Here is a 14,010-nt window from a genome sequence, read left to right on the forward strand (position 1 = left end):
GCAGCATCAGGAGCTGGAGAAATCAACATTTGAGGTATAACCCTTCCTCAGGACCGGGGGTGGGTGTGAGGGAAGATGCAGATAAAGGGGGCAGGGGGCAGGGTGGTGAGGTGGGGATAGGTGAACAGTTTGAGGGTGTGAGCTGGTTGGTCAATGGGAGGAGTGAATCCGATTGGTGGCTGGAAGGAAGGGTTGATGAGAGGATTGGGGGGAGATGGGGAGATGGGGAAAAAGGGAGTTGGGGGGATGGGGAGGGAGCTTATTTGAAATAGGAGAACTCAGTGTTGAGCCCTCCAGGCTGTCGGCTGCCCAGGGGGAAGATGAGGTGTTGTTCCTCCAATTTGCATTTTGGTTTATTGTGGCAATGGAGGAGGCCAAGGATGGAGATGTCGGAAAGGGATTGGGAAGGGGAATTAAAATGGGTGGTGACTGAGAGGTCTGGTCGGTCACTGCATGGCCCAGCTGAGATGCTCAGCAAACCATTCCCTGAGTTTATGTTCGGTCTCCCCGATGTAGAGAAGACTATGGGCACTCTCCTGATCGTTGACCTCTTTCAATGTGACCGCTCCATTTGTTGACAGAATCACGTATTTTCTAAAAGGTCTGACTGGAAGTGAAACTCTTTGGGATGTTTGGGATTTAGTTGAAGCACAGTTGTTGATTGAAACCTGCTGTGGGATCGGACTGTGCAGCGTGTGGAGGTGAGGAGGCTGGAGCAAACTGAAGCCCATGTCATGCCTTCCTTCACCAGGGCTGATCCAGGATCTACCAGGGCTTGTTGTCCTCAGGACAGTCTGCACTATCTCACTGGGCATGTTGCTGAACTGCTGGCTCCTGGTGACCGTGTCTGGTTTCCGCTCACTGTTCTCTGCGTTCCTCTGTATGCTGCTGTACAAAGCTCTTTACTCCATCCCCTACATACATGTCAACATCTTTCAGGTAAGGACAGCAACAAGCTACTGTGGCTGTCACTCAGTTGCCAAGTCCAGGGTGTGTCTCTGTCTCTCTGTCTCTCTCTATCTCTCTCTCTCTCTCTCTGTCTCTCTCTATTTGTCTCTTCATCTCTCACTCTCTCTCACTCTCTCTCTCTGTCTTGCTCTGTCTGTCACTCACGCTCTCTCCCTCTCTCTATCTCTCTCTCTCTATTTCTCTCTCTCTATCTCTCACTCTCTCTGTCTCTCTCTCTCTCTATCGATCTCTCTGTGTCTCTCTCTGTCCCTCTCTCTGTCTCACTCTCTCTATCGATCTCTCTGTGTCTCTCTCTGTCTCTCTCTCTCTCTCTCTCTCTCTCTCTCTCTCTCTGCATTACAAAATGACCTCCAGCCTGTGAAATCTCAGACATTGGGGCTGGATCCTGGCTTTCACAGATTTACCACTGTGCTCACACCAAGTGGTTCCCAGGCCAAGAGTACAGTCCTAATGCACAAACACCCCTCCTTCCCCCTCAATTAACCCCCTCCATCCCTGTCTCTGAACCCCCTCCATCCCTCTCTCTGACCCCCCTCCATCCCTCTCTCTGACCCCCCTCCATCCCTCTCTCTGAAGCCCCTCCATCCCTCTCTCTGAAGCCCCTCCATCCCTCTCTCTGACCCCCCTCCATCCCTCTCTCTGAAGCCCCTCCATCCCACTCTCTGATCCCCCTCCATCCCTCTCTCTGATCCCCTCCATCCCTCTCTCTGACCCCCTCCATCCCTCTCTCCGATCCCCCTCCATCCCTCTCTCTTATCCCCCTCCATCCCTCTCTCTTATCCCCCTCCATCCCTCTCCCCTATCCCCCTCCATCCCTCTCTCTTATCCCCCTCCATCCCTCTCTCTGAACCCCCCTCCATCCCTCTCTCTGATCCCCCTCCATCCCTCTCTCTGACCCCCCTCCATCCCTCTCTCCGATCCCCCTCCATCCCTCTCTCCGATCCCCCTCCATCCCTCTCTCTTATCCCCCTCCATCCCTCTCTCTGATCCCCCTCCATCCCTCTCTCTGACCCCCCTACATCCCTCTCTCTGATCCCCCCCCATCCCTCTCTCTTATCCCCATTCATCCCTCTCTCTGACGCCCCTCCATCCCTCTCTCCTATCCCCCTCCATCCCTCTCTCTGATCCCCCTCCATCCCTCTCTCTGATCCCCTCCATCCCTCTCTCTGACCCCTCCATCCCTCTCTCTGATCCCCTCCATCCCTCTCTCTGACCCCTCCATCCCTCTCACTGATCCCCCTCCATCCCTCTCTCTTATCCCCCTCCATCCCTCTCTCTGATCCCCTCCATCCCTCTCTCTGACCCCTCCATCCCTCTCTCTGATCCCCCTCCATCCCTCTCTCTTATCCCCCTCCATCCCTCTCCCCTATCCCCCTCCATCCCTCTCTCTAATCCCCCTCCATCCCTCTCTCCGATCCCCCTCCATCCCTCTCTCTGATCCCCCTCCATCCCTCTCTCTGACCCCCCTCCATCCCTCTCTCCGATCCGCCTCCATCCCTCTCTCCGATCCCCCTCCATCCCTCTCTCTGATCCCCCTCCATCCCTCTCTCTGATCCCCCTCCATCCCTCTCTCTGATCCCCTCCATCCCTCTCTCTGACCCCTCCATCCCTCTCTCCGATCCCCCTCCATCCCTCTCTCTTATCCCCCTCCATCCCTCTCTCTTATCCCCCTCCATCCCTCTATCTTATCCCCCTCCATCCCTCTCTCTGAACCCCCCTCCATCCCTCTCTCTGATCCACCTCCATCCCTCTCTCTGACCCCCCTCCATCCCTCTCTCCGATCCCCCTCCATCCCTCTCTCTGATCCCCCTCCATCCCTCTCTCTGACCCCCCTCCATCCCTCTCTCCGATCCGCCTCCATCCCTCTCTCCGATCCCCCTCCATCCCTCTCTCTGATCCCCCTCCATCCCTCTCTCTGACCCCCCTCCATCCCTCTCTCTGACCCCCCTCCATCCCTCCCTCCGATCCCCCTCCATCCCTCTCTCCGATCCCCCTCCATCCCTCTCTCTGAACCCCCTCCATCCCTCTCTCTGATCTCCCTCCATCCCTCTCTCTGACCCCCCTCCATCCCTCTCTCTGACCCCCCTCCATCCCTCCCTCCTATCCCCCTCCATCCCTCCCTCTGACCCCCCTCCATCCCTCACTCTGATCCCCCTCCATCCGTCTCCATCCCTCTCTCTGATCCCCCTCCATCCCTCTCTCTGAACCCCCTCCATCCCTCTCTCCTATCCCCCTCCATCCCTCTCTCTGATCCCCCTCCAAACCTCTCTCTGATCCCCCTCCATCCCTCTCTCTGACCCCCCTCATCCCTCTCTCTGAACCCCCTCCATCCCTCTCTCCTATCCCCCTCCATCCCTCTCTCTGATCCCCCTCCAAACCTCTCTCTGATCCCCCTCCATCCCTCTCTCTGTTCCCCCTCCATCCCTCTCTCTGATCCCCATCCATCCCTCTCTCTGACCCCCCTCCATCCCTCTCTCTGATCCCCCTCCATCCCTCTCTCTTATCCCCCTCCATCCCTCTCTCTGATCCCCCTCCATCCCTCTCTCTTGTCCCCCTCCATCCCTCTCTCTGAACCCCCTCCATCCCTCTCTCTGACCCCCCTGCATCCCTCTCTCTGATCCCCCTCAATCCCTCTCTCTGACCCCCCTCCATCCCTCTCTCTGACCCCCCTCCATCCCTCTCTCCTGTCCCCCTCCATCCCTCTCTCTGATTCCCCTCCATCCCTCTCTCTGATCCCCCTCCATCCCTCTCTCTGACCCCCCTCCATCCCTCTCTCCTATCCCCTCCATCCCTCTCTCTGATCCCCCTCCATCCCTCTCTCTCCTATCCCCCTCCATCCCTCTCTCTGATCCCCCTCCATCCCTCTCTCTGATCCCCCTCCATCCCTCTCTCTGAACCCCCTCCATCCCTCTCTCTGACCCCCCTCCATCCCTCTCTCCTATCCCCTCCATCCCTCTCTCTGACCCCCCTCCATCCCTCTCTCCTATCCCCTCCATCCCTCTCTCCTATCACCTCCATCCCTCTCTCTGATCCCCCTCCATCCCTCTCTCTGATCCCCCTCCATCCCTCTCTCTGATCCCCCTCCATCCCTCTCTCTGACCCCCCTCCATCCCTCTCTCTGATCCCCCTCCCTCCCTTTCTCTAATTCCCCTCCATCCCTCTCTCTGATCCCCCTCCATCCCTCTCTCTGATCCCCCTCCATCCCTCTCTCTGACCCCCTCCCTCCCTTTCTCTAATCCCCCTCCATCCCTCTCTCTAATCCCCCTCCATCCCTCTCTCCTATCCCCCTCCATCCCTCTCTTTGATCCCCCTCCCTCCCTTTCTCTAATCCCCCTCCATCCCTCTCTCTAATCCCCCTCCATCCCTCTCTCTGTTCCCCCTCCATTCCTCTGTCTGATCCCCCCTCCATCCCTCTCTCCTATCCCCCTCCATCCCTCTGTCTGATCCCCCCTCCATCCCTCTGTCCTATCCGCCTCCATCCCTCTCTCTGATCCCCCTCCATCCCTCTCTCCTATCCCCCTCCATCCCTCTCTCTGATCCCCCTCCATCCCTCTCTCCTATCCCCCTCCATCCCTCTCTCTGATCCCCCTCCATCCCTCTCTCTGATCCCCCTCCATCCCTCTCTCCTATCCCCCTCCATCCCTCTCTCTGATCCCCCTCCATCCCTCTCTCCTATCCCCCTCCATCCCTCTCTCTGATCCCCCTCCATCCCTCTCTCCTATCCCCCTCCATCCCTCTCTCTGATCCCCCTCCATCCCTCTCTCTGATCCCCCTCCATCCCTCTCTCCTATCCCCCTCCATCCCTCTCTCTGATCCCCCTCCATCCCTCTCTCTGTTCCCCCTCCATCACTCTCTCTGATCCCCCTCCATCCCTCTCTCTGTTCCCCCTCCATCCCTCTGTCGGAACCCCCTCCATCCCTCTCTCCTATCCCCCTCCATCCCTCTCTCTGATTCCCCTCCATCCCTCTCTCTGTTCCCCCTCCATCCCTCTCTCTGATCCCCCTCCATCCCTCTCTCTGTTCCCCCTCCATCCCTCTGTCTGATCCCCCCTCCATCCCTCTCTCCTATCCCCCTCCATCCCTCTCTCTGACCCCCTCCATCCCTCACTCTGACCCCCCTCCATCCCTCTCTCCTATCCCCCTCCATCCCTCTCTCTGACCCCCCTCCATCCCTCTCTCCTATCCCCCTCCATCCCTCTCTCTGACCCCCCTCCATCCCTCTCTCTGACCCCCCTCCATCCCTCTCTCTGAACCCCCTCCATCCCTCTCTCTGACCCCCCTCCATCCCTCTCTCCTATCCCCCTCCATCCCTCTCTCTCACCCCCCTCCATCCCTCTCTCTGATCCCCCTCCATCCCTCTCTCTGAACCCCCTCCATCCCCCTCGCTCCGTCCCCCTCCATCCCTCTCTCTGATCCCCCTCCATCCCTCTCTCTTATCCACCTCCATCCCTCTCTCTGACCCCCCTCCTTCCCTCTCTCCTATCCCCCTCCATCCCTCTCTCCTATCCCCCTCCATCCCCCTCTCTCCGATCCCCCTCCATCCCTCTCTCCGATCACCCTCCATCCCTCTCTCTGATCCCACTCCATCCCTCTCTCCTATCCCCCTCCATCCCTCTCTCTGAACCCCCTCGATCCCTCTCTCTGAAACCCCTCCATCCCTCTCTCCTATCCTCCTCCATCCCTCTCTCTGATCCACCTCCATCCCTCTCTCTGACCCCCCTCCATCCCTCTCTCCTATCCCCCTCCATCCCTCTCTCTGAACCCCCTCCATCCCTCTCTCTGACCCCCCTCCAACCCTCTCTCTGACCCCCCTCCATCCCTCTCTCCTATCCCCCTCCATCCCTCTCTCTGATCCCCCTCCATCCCTCTCTCCAATCCCCCTCCATTCCTCTCTCCTATCCCCCTCCATCCCCCTCTCTCCGATCCCCCTCCATCCCTCTCTCTTATCCCCCTCCATCCCTCTCTCTTATCCCCCTCCATCCCTCTCTCTGACCCCCCTCCATCCCTCTCTCTGACCCCCCTCCATCCCTCTCTCCTATCCCCCTCCATCCCTCTCTCCTATCCCCCTCCATCCCTCTCTCTGACCCCCCTCCATCCCTCTCTCTGACCCCCCTCCATCCCTCTCTCCTATCCCCCTCCATCCCTCTCTCCGATCCCCCTCCATCCCTCTCTCTGATCCCCCTCCATCCCTCTCTCTGACCCCCCTCCATCCCTCTCTCTGACCCCCCTCCATCCCTCTCTCCTATCCCCCTCCATCCCTCTCTCTGACCCCCCTCCATCCCTCTCTCCTATCCCCCTCCATCCCTCTCTCCTATCCCCCTCCATCCCTCTCTCCGATCCCCCTCCATCCCTCTCTCTGATCCCCCTCCATCCCTCTCTCTTATCCCCCTCCATCCCTCTCTCTGACCCCGCTCCATCCCTCTCTCCTATCCCGCCTCCATCCCTCTCTCCTATCCCCCTCCATCCCCCTCTCTCCGATCCCCCTCCATCCCTCTCTCCGATCCCCCTCCATCCCTCTCTCCGATCCCCCTCCATCCCTCTCTCTGATCCCCCTCCATCCCTCTCTCCTATCCCGCTCCATCCCTCTCTCTGACCCCCCTCCATCCCTCTGTCTGATCCCCCCTCCATCCCTCTCTCTGATCCCCCTCCATCCCTCTCTCTGATCCCCCTCCATCCCTCTCTCTGATCCCCTCCATCCCTCTCTCTGATCCCCCTCCATCCCTCTCTCTGATCCCCCTCCATCCCTCTCTCTGACCACCCTCCATCCCTCTCTCTGACCCCCCTCCATCCCTCTCTCCTATCCGCCTCCATCCCTCTCTCTGATCCCCCTCCATCCCTCTCTCTGATCCCCCTCCATCCCTCTCTCTGATCCCCTCCATCCCTCTCTCTGATCCCCCTCCATCCCTCTCTCTGTTCCCCCTCCATCCCTCTGTCTGATCCCCCCACCATCCCTCTCTCCTATCCCCCTCCATCCCTCTCTCCTATCCCCCTCCATCCCTCTCTCTGACCCCCCTCCATCCCACTCTCTGACCCCCCTCCATCCCTCTCTCTGACCCCTCTCCATCCCTCTCTCTGACCCCTCTCCATCCCTCTCTCTGAACCCCCTCCATCCCTCTCTCCGATCCCCCTCCATCCCTCTCTCCTATCCCACTCCATCCCTCTCTCTGACCCCCCTCCATCCCTCTCTCTGACCCCCCTCCATCCCTCTCTCCTATCCGCCTCCATCCCTCTCTCTGTTCCCCCTCCATCCCTCTGTCTGATCACCCCTCCATCCCTCTCTCCTATCCCCCTCCATCCCTCTCTCTGACCCCCCTCCATCCCTCTCTCTGACCCCCCTCCATCCCTCTCTCCTATCCCCCTCCATCCCTCTCTCTGTTCCCCCTCCATCCCTCTGTCTGATCACCCCTCCATCCCTCTCTCTGATCCCCCTCCATCCCTCTCTCTGAACCCCCTCCATCCCTCTCTCTGACCCCCCTCCATCCCTCTCTCCTATCCCCCTCCATCCCTCTCTCTGATCCCCCTCCATCCCTCTCTCCTATCCCCTCCATCCCTCTCTCTGATCCCCCTCCATCCCTCTCTCTCCTATCCCCCTCCATCCCTCTCTCTAATCCCCCTCCATCCCTCTCTCTGACCCCCCTCCATCCCTCTCTCTGATCCCCCTCCCTCCCTTTCTCTAATTCCCCTCCATCCCTCTCTCTGATCCCCCCTCCATCCCTCTCTCTGATCCCCCTCCATCCCTCTCTCTGATCCCACTCCCTCCCTTTCTCTAATCCCCCTCCATCCCTCTCTCTGATCCCCCTCCATCCCTCTCTCTGATCCCCCTCCATCCCTCTCTCCTATCCCCTCCATCCCTCTCTCTGATCCCCCTCCATCCCTCTCTCTCCTATCCCCCTCCATCCCTCTCTCTAATCCCCCTCCATCCCTCTCTCTGACCCCCCTCCATCCCTCTCTCTGATCCCCCTCCATCCCTCTCTCTGATCCCCCTCCATCCCTCTCTCTGATCCCCCTCCCTCCCTTTCTCTAATTCCCCTCCATCCCTCTCTCTGATCCCCCCTCCATCCCTCTCTCTGATCCCCCTCCATCCCTCTCTCTGATCCCCCTCCGTCCCTCTCTCTGAACCCCCTCCATCCCTCTCTCTGACCACCCTCCATCCCTCTCTCTGATCCCCCTCCATCCCTCTCTCTGAACCCCCTCCATCCCTCTCTCCTATCCCGCTCCATCCCTCTCTCTGACCCCCCTCCATCCCTTTCTCTAATCCCCCTCCATCCCTCTCTCTGATACCCCTCCATCCCTCTCTCTGACCCCCCCTCCATCCCTCTCTCTGATCCCCCTCCATCCCTCTCTCTGAACCCCCTCCATCCCTCTCTCCTATCCCGCTCCATCCCTCTCTCCTATCCCCCTCCATCCCTCTCTCTGACCCCCCTCCATCCCTCTCTCTGATCCCCCTCCATCCCTCTCTCCTATCCGCCTCCATCCCTCTCTCTGATCCCCCTCCATCCCTCTCTCTGTTCCCCCTCCATCCCTCTGTCTAATCGCCCCTCCATCCCACTCTCCTATCCCCCTCCATCCCTCTCTCTGACCCCCCTCCATCCCTCTCTCTGACCCCCTCCATCCCTCTCTCCTATCCGCCTCCATCCCTCTCTCTGATCCCCCTCCATCCCTCTCTCTGTTCCCCCTCCATCCCTCTGTCTGATCGCCCCTCCATCCCACTCTCCTATCCCCCTCCATCCCTCTCTCTGACCCCCCTCCATCCCTCTCTCTGACCCCCTCCATCCCTCTCTCCTATCCGCCTCCATCCCTCTCTCTGATCCCCCTCCATCCCTCTCTCTGTTCCCCCTCCATCGCTCTGTCTGATCCCCCCTCCATCCCTCTCTCTGTTCCCACTCCACCCCTCTGTCTGATCCCCCGTCCATCCCTCTCTCTGATCCCCCTCCATCCCTCTCTCTGACCCCCCTCCATCCCTCTCTCTGACCCCCCTCCATCCCTCTCTCCTATCCCCCTCCATCCCTCTCTCTGATCCCCCCTCCATTCCTCTCTCCTATCCCCCTCCATCCCTCTCTCTGATCCCCCTCCATCCCTCTCTCTGTTCCCCCTCCATCCCTCTCTCTGATCCCCCTCCATCCCTCTCTCTGTTCCCCCTCCCTCCCAGTGTCTGATCCCCCCTCCATCCCTCTCTCCTATCCCCCTCCATCCCTCTCTCTGACCCCCGTCCATCCCTCTCTCCTATCCCCCTCCATCCCTCTCACTGACCCCCCTCCATCCCTCTCTCCTATCCCCCTGCATCCCTCTCTCTGACCCCCCTCCATCCCTCTCTCTGACCCCCCTCCATCCCTCTCTCCTATCCCCCTCCATCCCTCTCTCTGACCCCCCTCCATCCCTCTCTCTGATACCCCTCCATCCCTCTCTCCTATCCCCCTCCATCCCCCTCTCTCCGATCACCCTCCATCCCTCTCTCTGATCCCCCTCCATCCCTCTCTCTTATCCCCCTCCAACCCTCTCTCTGACCCCTCTCCATCCCTCTCTCCTATCCCCCTCCATCCCTCTCTCCTATCCCCCTCCATCCCCCTCTCTCCGATCCCCCTCCATCCCTCACTCCGATACCCCTCCATCCCTCTCTCTGATCCCCCTCCATCCCTCTCTCCTATCCCCCTCCATCCCTCTCTCTGAACCCCCTCCATCCCTCTCTCTGAACCCCCTCCATCCCTCTCTCCTATCCTCCTCCATCCCTCTCTCTGATCCCCTTCCATCCCTCTCTCTGACCCCCCTCCATCCCTCTCTCCTATCCCCCTCCATCCCTCTCTCTGATCCACCTCCATCCCTCTCTCCTATCCCCCTCCATTCCTCTCTCCTATCCCCCTCCATCCCCCTCTCTCCGATCCCCCTCCATCCCTCTCTCTTATCCCCCTCCATCCCTCTCTCTGACCCCGCTCCATCCCTCTCTCCTATCCCGCCTCCATCCCTCTCTCCTATCCCCCTCCATCCCCCTCTCTCCGATCCCCCTCCATCCCTCTCTCCGATCCCCCTCCATCCCTCTCTCTGATCCCCCTCCATCCCTCTCTCCTATCCCCCTCCATCCCTCTCTCTGACCCCCCTCCATCCCTCTCTCTGACCCCCCTCCATCCCTCTCTCCTATCCGCCTCCATCCCTCTATCTGATCCCCCTCCATCCCTCTCTCTGATCCCCCTCCATCCCTCTCTCTGATCCCCTCCATCCCTCTCTCTGATCCCCCTCCATCCCTCTCTCTGTTCCCCCTCCATCCCTCTGTCTGATCCCCCCTCCATCCCTCTCTCCTATCCCCCTCCATCCCTCTCTCTGATCCCCCTCCATCCCTCTCTCTGTTCCCCCTCCTCCCTCTCTCTGATCCCCCTCCATCCCTCTCTCTGTTCCCCCTCCATCCCTCTGTCTGATCCCCCCTCCATCCCTCTCTCCTATCCCCCTCCATCCCTCTCTCTGACCCCCCTCCATCCCTCTCTCTGATCCCCCTCCATCCCTCTCTCTGTTCCCCCTCCATCCCTCTCTCTGACCCCCCTCCATCCCTCTCTCTGTTCCCCCTCCATCCCTCTGTCTGATCCCCCCTCCATCCCTCTCTCCTATCCCCCTCCATCCCTCTCTCTGACCCCCGTCCATCCCTCTCTCTGACCCCCCTCCATCCCTCTCTCTGACCCCCCTCCATCCCTCTCTCTGATCCCCCTCCATCCCTCTCTCTGACCCCCCTCCATCCCTCTCTCCTAACCCCCTCCATCCCTCTCTCTGACCCCCCTCCATCCCTCTCTCTGATCCCCCTCCATCCCTCTCTCCTATCCCCCTCCATCCCCCTCTCTCCGATCCGCCTCCATCCCTCTCTCTGATTCCCCTCCATCCCTCTCTCCTATCCCCCTCCATCCCTCTCTCTGACCCCCCCTCCATCCTCTCTCCTATCCCCCTCCATCCCTCTCTCCTATCCCCCTCCATCCCCCTCTCTCTGACCCCCTCCATCCCTCTCTCCGATCCCCCTCCATCCCTCTCTCTGATCCCCCTCCATCCCTCTCTCCTATCCCCCCCAAACCCTCTCTCTGAACCCCCTCCATCCCTCCTCTGAACCCCCTCCATCCCTCTCTCCTATCCTCCTCCATCCCTCTCTCCTATCCCCCCCAAACCCTCTCTCTGATCCCCCTCCATCCCTCTCTCTGAACCCCCTCCATCCCTCTCTCCTATCCTCCTCCATCCCTCTCTCTGATCCCCCTCCATCCCTCTCTCTGATCCCCCTCCATCCCTCTCTCCTATCCCCCTCCATTCCTCTCTCCTATCCCCCTCCATCCCCCTCTCTCCGATCCCCCTCCATCCCTCTCTCTTATCCCCCTCCATCCCTCTCTCTTATCCCCCTCCATCCGTCTCTCTGACCCCGCTCCATCCCTCTCTCCTATCCCCCTCCATCCCTCTCTCCTATCCCCCTCCATCCCCCTCTCTCCGATCCCCCTCCATCCCTCTCTCCGATCCCCCTCCATCCCTCTCTCTGACCCCCCTCCATCCCTCTCTCTGATCCCCCTCCATCCCTCTCTCCGATCCCCCTCCATCCCTCTCTCCGATCCGCCTCCATCCCTCTCTCTGATCCCCCTCCATCCCTCTCTCTGAACCCCCTCCATCCCTCTCTCTGTTCCCCCTCCATCCCTCTCTCTGATCACCCTCCATCCCTCTCTCTGTTCCCCCTCCATCCCTCTGTCTGATCCCCCCTCCATCCCTCTCTCCTATCCCCCTCCATCCCTCTCTCTCTTCCCCCTCCATCCCTCTCTCTGTTCCCCCTCCATCCCTCTCTCTGATCCCCCTCCATCCCTCTCTCTGTTCCCCCTCCATCCCTCTGTCTGATCCCCCCTCCATCCCTCTCTCCTATCCCCCTCCATCCCTCTCTCTGACCCCCCTCCATCCCTCTCTCTGATCCCCCTCCATCCCTCTCTCTGACCCCCCTCCATCCCTCTCTCTGTTCCCCCTCCATCCCTCTCTCTGACCCCCCTCCATCCCTCTCTCTGTTCCCCCTCCATCCCTCTGTCTGATCCCCCCTCCATCCCTCTCTCCTATCCCCCTCCATCCCTCTCTCTGACCCCCCTCCATCCCTCTCTCTGTTCCCCCTCCATCCCTCTGTCTGATCCCCCCTCCATCCCTCTCTCCTATCCCCCTCCATCCCTCTCTCTGACCCCCCTCCATCCCTCTCTCAGATCCCCCTCCATCCCTCTCTCTGACCCCCCTCCATCCCTCTCTCTGATCCCCCTCCATCCCTCTCTCCTATCCCCCTCCATCCCTCTCTCTGACCCCCCTCCATTCCTCTCTCTGACCCCTCTCCATCCCTCTCTCTGAACCCCCTCCATCCCTCTCTCTGACCCCCCTCCATCCCTCTCTCAGATCCCCCTCCATCCCTCTCTCTGACCCCCCTCCATCCCTCTCTCTGATCCCCCTCCATCCCTCTCTCCTATCCCCCTCCATCCCTCTCTCTGACCCCCCTCCATCCCTCTCTCTGACCCCCCTCCATCCCTCTCTCCTATCCGCCTCCATCCCTCTCTCTGATCCCCCTCCATCCCTCTCTCTGTTCCCCCTCCATCCCTCTGTCTGATCCCCCCTCCATCCCTCTCTCCTATCCCCCTCCATCCCTCTCTCTGACACCCCTCCATCCCTCTCTCTGACACCCCTCCATCCCTCTCTCCTATCCCCCACCATCCCTCTCTCTGACCCCCCTCCATCCCTCTCTCTGATCCCCCTCCATCCCTCTCTCCTATCCCCCTCCATTCCTCTCTCCTATCCCCCTCCATCCCCCTCTCTCCGATCCCCCTCCATCCCTCTCTCTGATCCCCCTCCATCCCTCTCTCTTATCCCCCTCCATCCCTCTCTCTGACCCCCCTCCATCCCTCTCTCCTATCCCCCTCCATCCCTCTCTCCTATCCCCCTCCATCCCCCTCTCTCCGATCCCCCTCCATCCCTCTCTCTGACCCCCCTCCATCCCTCTCTCCTATCCCTCTCCATCCCTCTCTCTGACCCCCCTCCATCCCTCTCTCTGACCCCTCTCCATCCCTCTCTCTGAACCCCCTCCATCCCTCTCTCTGACCCCCCTCCATCCCTCTCTCAGATCCCCCTCCATCCCTCTCTCTGACCCCCCTCCATCCCTCTCTCTGATCCCCCTCCATCCCTCTCTCCTATCCCCCTCCATCCCTCTCTCTGACCCCCCTCCATCCCTCTCTCTCACCCCCCTCCATCCCTCTCTCCTATCCGCCTCCATCCCTCTCTCCGATCCCCCTCCATCCCTCTCTCCGATCCCCCTCCATCCCTCTCTCTGATCCCCTTCCATCCCTCTCTCCTATCCCCCTCCATCCCTCTCTCTAAACCCCCTCCATCCCTCTCTCTGAACCCGCTCCATCCCTCTCTCCTATCCCCCTCCATCCCTCTCTCTGATCCCCCTCCATCCCTCTCTCTGACCCCCCTCCATCCCTCTCTCCTATCCCCCTCCATCCCTCTCTCTGATCCCCCTCCATCCCTCTCTCTGACCCCCCTCCATCCCTCTCTCTGACCCCCCTCCATCCCTCTCTCCTATCCCCCTCTATCCCTCTCTCTGACCCCCCTCCATCCCTCTCTCTGATCCCCCTCCTTCCCTCTCTCCTATCCCCCTCCATTCCTCTCTCCTATCCCCCTCGATCCCCCTCTCTCCGATCCACCTCCATCCCTCTCTCTGATCCCCCACCATCCCTCTCTCCTATACCCCTCCATCCCTCTCTCTGAACCCCCTCCACCGCTCTCTCTGACCCCCCTCCATCCCTCTCTCTGATCCCCCTCCATCCCTCTCTCTGACCCCCCTCCATCCCTCTCTCTGACCCCCCTCCATCCCTCCCTCCTATCCCCCTCTATCCCTCTCTCTGACCCCCCTCCATCCCTCTCTCTGATCCCCCTCCATCCCTCTCTCCTATCCCCGTCCATTCCTCTCTCCTATCCCCCTCCATCCCCCTCTCTCCGAGCCCCCTCCATCCCTCTCTCTGATCCCCCTCCATCCCTCTCTCTTATCCCCCTCCATCCCTCTCTCTGTCCC

The 14,010-nt window shown here is 60.5% G+C and overlaps 1 protein-coding gene across 2 annotated transcripts in view; it reads left to right on the plus strand.

Annotated features, from left to right (window-relative positions):
• The window catches only part of fads6 (fatty acid desaturase 6), a 166,884-nt gene that overhangs the window by 97,717 nt on the left and 55,157 nt on the right, over window positions 1-14,010 (plus strand). For both annotated transcript variants that reach the window (XM_072559064.1, XM_072559063.1), the window contains exon 4: window positions 752-939. In XM_072559064.1, coding sequence (XP_072415165.1) covers window positions 752-939 — 188 coding nt within the window. The remainder of the gene's footprint in view (window positions 1-751; window positions 940-14,010) is intronic.

The sequence above is a fragment of the Chiloscyllium punctatum genome, chromosome 39 (assembly GCF_047496795.1).
Source record: "Chiloscyllium punctatum isolate Juve2018m chromosome 39, sChiPun1.3, whole genome shotgun sequence".
Lineage (NCBI taxonomy): Eukaryota > Metazoa > Chordata > Chondrichthyes > Orectolobiformes > Hemiscylliidae > Chiloscyllium > Chiloscyllium punctatum.